This window comes from Corvus brachyrhynchos, unplaced genomic scaffold (genome assembly GCF_000691975.1).
Source record: "Corvus brachyrhynchos isolate BGI_N302 unplaced genomic scaffold, ASM69197v1 scaffold142, whole genome shotgun sequence".
Taxonomy (NCBI): domain Eukaryota; kingdom Metazoa; phylum Chordata; class Aves; order Passeriformes; family Corvidae; genus Corvus; species Corvus brachyrhynchos.
Window position 1 is genome coordinate 457,797 of NW_008237226.1, and position 9,383 is coordinate 467,179.

At 39.0% G+C, this 9,383-nt stretch overlaps 1 protein-coding gene across 1 annotated transcript in view; it reads right to left on the reverse strand.

Annotated features, from left to right (window-relative positions):
* Window positions 1-9,383, reverse strand: part of LOC103612262 (macrophage mannose receptor 1) — a 32,356-nt gene continuing 22,973 nt past the window's right edge. The window contains exons 24-30 of the mRNA XM_017729206.1: window positions 8,726-8,958; window positions 7,078-7,243; window positions 5,875-6,027; window positions 5,501-5,617; window positions 3,924-4,091; window positions 1,951-1,992; window positions 1-1,551 (exon numbers count right to left, since the gene is read on the reverse strand). Coding sequence (XP_017584695.1) covers window positions 1,313-1,551; window positions 1,951-1,992; window positions 3,924-4,091; window positions 5,501-5,617; window positions 5,875-6,027; window positions 7,078-7,243; window positions 8,726-8,958 — 1,118 coding nt within the window. The 3' untranslated portion in view covers window positions 1-1,312. The remainder of the gene's footprint in view (window positions 1,552-1,950; window positions 1,993-3,923; window positions 4,092-5,500; window positions 5,618-5,874; window positions 6,028-7,077; window positions 7,244-8,725; window positions 8,959-9,383) is intronic.

Sequence of the window (9,383 nt, forward strand, 5' to 3'; positions counted from 1 at the left end):
TTTTACTTAGAATCAGCCTTTTAATTCCCATTTAGTGAACAAATGCAGAAGAAAAACTTTTTTACATGTATTTCATACACACACAAAATATTTTAACTTAAACACAATTAAAATCTGTCAAAAGATTGAAATATCAAAAAGTATCAAATTAAATAAGGACATTCACTGCACTAAAACTTTTGAGCCATTTGGTTGTTTGCATTTGGCATAAAATACACTCGGAAAGTGAAAACAAAAAACACTTGTATGTGAGCCTATTTTAGGGTTTATGAAGCCTGAAAATATACCAGTAGACCAGTATGAGATGCAGTGCCATCAGCTCCAACATGATGGAAATCTAGAATGAGGCTCAAAGGTTTAAAACAGGCTTGGACAGGGAAAATTTGGTTAGAAATTAGAAAAGACTTTCTAATGGTAAGTTTCATCAGGCTTTGAAAAAATGGCCTAAAAGTTTATGAAATCTACACTGGCATTGGAGATATCAAGAATACTTTTTATGTAAATGTTCAGGTGTGAATTAAGTATAATTCCTCTTTCCTTCCCACCCTTTTGCAGCATCCTTTGAGATCCCTATTTGACTGTTTAAATGATAAACCACTATTATTCACAATACATTCCCACCTCTCATCATAGTTGATCTTTCAATGCATATGCTACAGAACTACAGCAGAAAAAATTCACTTTACACTTTGCTTTCCATCTGTCATAAACAGAGGAGCAAATTATGTTAATTCTGATATTACGGGCAACACAAATGTTTTCTGTGGTACCACAGTAACAAAAAGAAGATGTGGACCCACAGCACTGGAACAGGTTGCCTGGCTGAGGCTGGGACCTGGTCCTGCTTCAAACAGGGATCTGCACCAGGTGAGCTTGGACATCCTGTCCAACCTGTGCAATTCTGCCAGTGTGTGCTGGAGATCAACAGGACTTTTTCAGGATACCTACAGGTCTGGATATACTTTTTGGGACATGCTAAGGACCATATTCTCACAACTGAATATGGTGAACACAGTTCTTGTGCCTAAAGATGATGATGGATGCACAGAGACTGGAGCTTCCCGAGTGTCAACTTACACAACATAGCTCCAGGTCCATGTGAAAGCTCAACAACCCTCCCAGGTACTACAGTTTGTGAGCAGATCTCTGCATCTTCCTTGCATGTTTGCTTGTTCCTGCTAGTACAGAAAGCAAGAAGCACCCTATGCAAAATTAAGTAGAATTTCCATAGGAGAAAATTGCTTTCCTTAAGAATTCTCATATGCGAACACTTTAATTCTTTTCAAAATCAGGCTCAAGATTACCCAGCCTATTAAACTGCTGCCCGCTCATTTTCTTCAATATTGGTCACGAGACAATTTGATTCACAAGTTCCAATGTCACCACGGTATATGGCATTGTCAAACCCAGCTGTAAACATTTGTTGATCACGTCTTCTTTTATAGAAACAGTACAATGTGAGGCCAGTGCCAGCTAGCAGAAGGAAGATCAGTATAAAAATCATCCCACCTAAACTTCTTGATGATGAAGCAGCAGCTTTGTTTTGTGATGCTGTGGAAGACAAAACAGAAAAATTGCTACAAATGCCCAGAGACTGCTGTTGCATACAACAAATATCTCCCTAGGCAAGCAACCCAGTAAAAACAAAAGTACTGAACAATCATAATTGTAGTTAAAATTGATGCATGTTTCAGGTAGATAATGCATAATATGGCTTAATCTGTTCTAAGGGGCATTAGATTGTACTACATATACAACTTGTAAGGAAAAAATAGACATCCAATTTGAGGGAAGTGTTCTCATTTTAAGCAGCTTTAAAATAAAATAATCTGTGACAGTTAAATGTGTATTCAAATGAAACATTTCTGGAGGAAATTCCACTTGTAAATAATGAATGCCTATAAACCTATTGAAATTTCTGTTTAATGGGCTTAAAAGAAAACAACTTACCATTATTGACAAGTGAATCATGGGTTGGCTCAACTTCAGCAACTTTAAAATTAAAAAATATGTACATTATACAGTTTGAAAGCAACTGTTCAATAAAACAAATACTGCATACATAATTTTTCATTTGTGTTCATAAGAAATTTTAAATAATCATAGAATCATAGATTGGTTTGGGTTGGAAAGAACTTTAAAGATCATCTAGTTCCAACCGCCCTGCCTTGGACAGGTTGCTCACAAGCCCCTATCCAATCTGGTGGTCTGGAACATTTCCAGGGCTGGGGCATCCACAGCTACTCTGAACAACCTGTTCCAGTCCCTCACCATGTTCATAGTAAAGGATTTCTAAATCCTTTACTATAATCTAAACCTACTCATTTTCATTTTGAAGCCCCTGGTCTTGTCATTACATGCCCTTGGAAGAAGTGCCTCTCCAGCTCTCTTGTGGGCCCCCATTAGGTACTGGAAAGTGCTACAAGGTCTTCCTGGAGTCTTCTCTACTCCAGACTAAACAATCCCATCTCTCCCAGCCTGTGCTCATGTGGGAAATGCTCCAGCCCTCAGATCATCTTCATAGTCCTTCTCTGAACCGGGTTGAGTAGGCTATTTTAAAAGTAGGTTATTTTAAAAGGTTTAAAAACAACCCAGTTGAGTCTTTCTTATGCTGGGGGCCCCAGAGCTAAAAAAATACGGGGACATGAAAAAATATATGAAAATATGTTTTGACAATTGAAGCTTAATCCATCAAATATACTTGCTAAAAACACTTGGAAAAGAAGAAAACCCCAAGACTAACTGTCATCTCTCTATTCATTGCTTTGATCACCGTTTTTTTAAAGTAGATGGTGCTCAAAGTTTTTACTCTTTTGCGGTGTAAAGCTTAACACTTCACACTAAACAACTCCATTTTTTACACCTGTGAAAATGAAAAGCACAGTTGTACTTAACAGCTCTCTAGCTGTATTTTAATTCCTTTTCTTCCCTCCATTGTTTGGGGGGTATGATTCAGCTAATTGTTTGCAGGGCTGACTGGCTGGGCACTACAAAGTTCACAGATGACTCCATTGCCAACTTGCCAACATGTGAAGATCCAGAGTCAGGATTGGTTCTCCACTACATTGATTACATTTGTGTGGTGGATCTGTTTGCTAGCGCCAAGTGTGACCTATTTTGAAGTGTCTCTTAGCTGGTGTGTGCAAACCCAGCTGGGTCTGTGCACATACAGTGACCCATGACAGCTGCATGTGTGCGGATTTACATCCTTCATGTTTTATGCAGCACTGCTGTGCACACAAGCAGGACTCGCCTCAGCCTGCGACACTCAGATTCCTCATGGGTTGTCATCCAAAAAAAAACACATGGCCACAAGTAACCATTACAAATTAAGCATACCATGCTGCTTGGTTGTCCTGGCATGTCTTGCTGTGCCTCTGTCAGCAGAGAAATGAATTGGACCCCACTTCCCACCCTTGCTTGATGCTTTTTGCTTGCTTGTTCAGCAGATCCCAGCATACCTCACTGTGGTGGTACTGTCCCCATCAGCAGCACCTACCTTCTCTCTGCAGGAGCTCAGTGACTTTGTACTGCTTCCCCTCGGCTTACCTATCAGGAGAGTACCTGCCTTTCTGCTCAGCACTCTCTAGTTTAATCATCTATTCATCATCTACTGCTCCTTGCACTCTAACCATAATGTCTATGAATGATGTCTGCACTCTCAACAGATGATATGTTCTTCCCTACCCCACGGTCCAGTAAATGCCCAGAAATCAATGCTTTTAAACTGAGGGAACAGTGACTCTGGTTATTCTCCAATATTATTTCTCACCATCTTTAACAGAAATTACTCTTGGCTTTGATTCAGATGCACGTGCATCACCATCAATGCATAAAGTGTACCCAGTGCCTAAACAGTTTGGCCTGATGTATATTAACCACTACTTTTAAAATAACCCAATGCACAGAAATTCAGAACTTACTTTTGGGGATTTTGCAAATAAAATTCTGGTCAACAGAGCAGTAATAGGTCCTCCAGGTTCCACTTGAGACATCCATGTCAACACAGTGTTCATCAAAAAGTACTGTAGGCTCTCCTTTCTCCCAGTTGACATATTCTACTGCACTTCTGTCCATCCATATCCATTCTCCTAAAATCAAATATATTACCTAGTGAGTGAATGGAGAATAACTTCTAGTCTACAAGTCACAATGACATATCAGATCAGATCTGGGATTTTTTAATTGATTAAGTTGGTATCACAGAGCACCTATTTCTCACTCTAGAGCACTAATTTCTCATTCTTTTAACAGCCAGAGCTATTCAGGTGGGAGTGTACCAAATGCAAATGCTCACAAAGTTAACTTCATTAGCGTTCATGGCTGTCAGTGATGTAAGGAACACTCGTCCAGCTACTCAAAGACCTTTAGCTGAAGCCTGTGCCCAGGACTGTGCCTGGGAGCCTTAAGAAAAGCAAAGCACCTGTACAAGCCAGTATCAGCAGTGCAAGCACACACAACACTCAGGAGATTTTTTTTATGTGTACATTCAAGGTCAGCAACTAACTACTTTATTAGAGCTGGATTAATCAATTATCTTTGCAAATTGAATCAGATCTCTCTTTAATCATCTCATCTCCTGCTGACTGTCAAGCATCTCCCATCAAGTCTCATAATAGCCATCTTCTCTCCCTCAGGGTGTGCTTTCATGGCAGCATATCCCGGTATATCCAGCTGCCTCAGTGCCACCTCCTCTGTCCCTCCCCTGCAGCTGGAATTCCCTCCTGCCCCTCTTGCACAGCGTGGAGCACTGTGGCACTGCAGGGGACAGGTGAGGAACAAGTCACTGCTTTTGTACTGCTCATTTTCAGCTAGAACAGATGAACCTGGCCCACCATTGCTGGTGGTGAAGCAGAAGTTGGAGCCCAGTCTAGACTCGCTCTGGAGGTTAACCCTCAAAGTCTGCCAAGAAAAACTGGTTTCAGAATTACAACGATATAGAATACAGCATCAAATTTGCAATTACAGCAGTTAAAAAAAAAACCAAAACAACCACACTAAATATATTTGGATTAAAATGAAAGGTTCCACCAAAAATGTATGGAAAAAACCACTGAAATTTAGATTAATAAGTTTTTCTCAGCAGCTCATATGAGATTTTATGCCCTGTGTTGTCTAGAAATAAATTTTAATTTAATTGAATTAAGCATTTAATGACATTTTGCTTAAAATACTACAGTGGTTAAATGTCAAGTAATTTGAGTTAAAAAAGGTGATAAGAAACATTCCTTGTCAACTACTGCAGTGTTAAGCTAAAGCCTTTTACAGACAAATATACTCTAATTGCAATAAAGATACAGAAAGCATAGACCTCTTGGTTGTTTACGTTTTACGTATTTCAGCTGAAAATTTACTAAATATTCATTAGTTATTTTTTCCCTGATTATTTATTAAATATTTAGCATATTGGTATTATTATTTAGTATGTTAGTAGTGCTTAATATTCACTCTGTTTATTTAGTATCTCTTTTAATCTCAGTATGCACTGTGAAATATTTACCATCAATATTTTTGAACAATCCTATCCAAAACTTTCTGAAGTCACTTGCAAGTGGAGACAAGTAAAGTAAGAGAAAATTCATTTCAGCCGAATCTTCTATGGAAACCAGAGAAGCACCTAAAAACATCAGTTAAATATTACATACAACTTCAGTGAGATTTTTCATTATAAATTTATTATCTCAGTAAAAAATCATTGCATGCTTCATGATCAGCATTGTCATATAGTAAAAATGCTTGATAATAAATTTAAATCAGGTGTCACTTATAATTGATACACACATACACACATCACAGATTATCCTTTGGTTCTGGATTAAAAAGCCAAACACACAAACAACCTGTAAAATATCCTAATAAAAAAAGGGCACTTACCCATTTGAATACACATCATGGAAGCATCAGGCCAGCTTTCCTCAGAAGTGGTGTGAACATAGTAACAATGCCCACGGAAGGGAATCCAGGATCTACCACGCTTCGGTTCAGGACACTTCCCAGGAAGCTGCGGTGGTTCACTAGGGATTAACTCTATTAAGAATACACACACAGTTTTCAGTGGAGTCTAAAAGCCACTCCTGCACCACACACCTGCTCTACAAATATGACATTTATTCCAGGAAAAGGAATATCTTATAGACTTAACTAATGATAAAGTATTGAATTAAGCATGACAAACTAGTAATAAACTATTCTGGTTGGAGCTGGTTCTCCAGTCTGCTTAAAGGAGGCTTATACCAGTCTAACTGCAATTGTCTTCAACATGGCAATTTTTACCTAAAATTTGTGAAACAGAATGAGGAATGAGTCAGCATACATGAGGGATCTCGACACCACGAGTCTGTGGCTTGTGTCTAGCCTGTTTCTAGAAAGGTCAGTCAGAGAAGTTGTCTGTGCCTGCCCCTGTACATCATACATCCTAATCAATGTAAAAGCAGAATTTATAGCCTATTGCATCACCTGATTAAAGCCAAAATGGACCTTAAATGTGTACAAAATTTGTTGTGAAATATGGTGCAGAAATTATAAATTTCTTATATAATTTGAAACATGTATGAAAATTACATGCAATATTTGAGTGCTAAAGTATTTGAGCAGAAGCAACAAACAAATTAATTGATTTTGCTGATACACTGACAGAAGTTTCTTAATTCACAATATTTCAAAAGATACTCTTAAATATAAAAGTGTATCATATACGTTTATATATTTATATAATATATTTATAGTTAGGCTATATTTATATATATATTTATATTTTAAACTATATTTATAGTTAGGCTAAAGTTGATCGATTCTGTAGTTCTTGACAAACAAGGATGCAAAAAAACCACTATGGCATGTGGCATGAAATATTGCAGCTGTCCTTATGATGTGCATGTGTTTACTGGCCTGTGAAATGAAATGTCTGGAAATCACACAAGACAGACTGAATCTGACTCCTTAAAAAAAAGTAAGAGTTTATCACAAGCCATACACTGTTTATCACAACATTTGCATATGTGGAAAAACTAAATTCAAATAAAGCCCTTAATTTAAATTCCAGCCTCCCAAATCACATTTTTCCTATTCAGAACTTACCATTGGATTGCTTACAGAGAGATGAAAATGTTTCATTGCAAGATGCTGTCTTCCAAAAACCATCCAAATCTAAATAGACACAGGCTTTGTTTTTATTTGGTTCTCCACTGCCCCAATTAAGATACCTGCTCCTCCTTCTATCTGACCATACGTATTGGCCACCACTCTAAAAGCAAATGACAATTATGTTTATGTCATATACAAGAATTAGATTGGAAGAACATTTAAGATTACACTTGAATGTATGCAAAAATTAGGAAAAAATGAGAATCATGGTTTCTTGCACAAGATTATAACATGAATACATAAGAAACTGGTCCAGACTCCCACTCTCCACAGCAGGTAGGGCAGTGGTCCTACAGAGGTTTGTTTAGCACACAGCCTACATTATTCAATTCACACCATTTGTCTAATCCCTAAATGGGCAAAGGTAACAAATGTGAATATACAGATAAAGGTTTAATCAAATGTGTCCACATATACACACAGATCAAATAAAGATTGCAGAGAAGCTAATGTCATCATTCCTCTAACACAGGCTTTTCTAGGTATTTAGGAAGCAAAGAGAAAAATCTGAGGTTTCACTGGAGAAAGAAAAACTGGTGAGGTTTCCTTGGGGCTGGACCACAGACACCTGCCACCCACGTTAACTGAGCTTGTGGTAAGTTTATGGGTCTTGCAGGGACCAGCTACCAGAGATGAGCTAAGCTTGTATTTTGTCAGTGGATTTCACCAGTGCTTGCAGATGACTGGCATTAGTCACATCCATGGCTTCTGTTACCCCATCCTGTGCAGCCTAGATCCTTTCTCCTGTGATCTTTGGAGGCAGGCTCCCATCCTGTTCTTCGTGCCATTTCCTTTCCTGTCTGCTTCGAGATCCTTGGCCATGCTTTATTCCAGATTCCTGTCTAATCCCAGTTTCCCAGTGCTCTCACTGAGGTGCAGCTCTGGTTCCTCTCACCTCAGCACCCGTGCCCTTTCTCAGACCTGTGTCCCACCAAGTTTGCTCTACCTCTCTCCATTTGATTTCCCCCCAGCTTCAGTTCCAAAAATATCCAGCTACATTATATTTATCCATGTCCTTTTTTACATGCCTCTGTTAGCTGCTTCCCATTTCAGACCTTTGCACTCTTAGCTGAGTTTTTTGGTAGTTTTACACGAGGCACTGGCTTCAGCTCCAAGAGCCAGCCTAAGGAGTCCCCATTGCCAGAGCCCTGCTCTTTCCACTATTGCCCAGAACGAGCTCTTGTACTGCTGGGCTGTGAATTGAAACAAAAACTTTAACTCACAAAGAACTATTTTTAACATTTTTTTTTCCTGTGGAGTGCTCCACAGTGTGCCTTCAGAAACAGCACTGCTCCACCACAGGAGCATGTGGTAGACCATGGAGCAGGAAGTGAGAACTTCATCACCACTTTTACCACTGGAGCCACTCAGTACTGCAGCTACATCCTTGGTGGCTTTTGAATTGTGGGCTGTGGCAGTTCTTGTTTACATTATGGACAAACATTTAAATGTGTAAATCCCCTCAAATTGAGGGAAGTCAGAATTCTCTGCAAGATTTTGATTCCTGCCACATGTTTGTGGATCTGACCAACAGCTCATCTCAGGTATCGGTATGACTGTCACAAGTGTTGGGTGGACTCACCATGTTGCTGTTAAGGCCAATCCACACAGGCTCCCCATGCTTTAGTATTTGTAACCACAGGAAAGATTCAGCATAAGGATCCAGGACACTGGCCAGTTCTGCAGACTGGTCCCTGCAGTTCTTCTCTGCTTTTTCCCAGCTCATTTTGTAGTTGATGACTTCATAGCGGTCATCACCATAATTGTTAAAACCAAACACCGGAATTGTGGGTTGGGAGTTCAGCAGTTTGGGGTCTGTAATAAGCAAAAGAACAGCCAAAAAGTCTAACTTTGTATTGGCTTAGACTTACAACACTGAGAGAATATCTAGTATACTGGAGCCATCATGTAATTAAGAGAAACAGCAATAACAAATTAAGATATGTCCAAACAATCCCTGCAGTGATGAAAGATACATTTTCATGTACCATGACAAAATTTTCTAACACTTTTCAGAATGACCTTGTAGCATAAATATCTGTATCATCCGCAGATATATGCCTTGTAAGCACAAGAGCTACCTAAACCATATTGTACCAATGTAGGGTATTAAAGGGAACAATTCCTTCCCTTTTTCCATTATATGCTGGCATTTGTTATATTTCTGACAAGGAACAGGGTATGATAAACACACCATGAGCAGGCAGAAGGATGCTGCTGAAATTTTCTGAGAAAGAGTG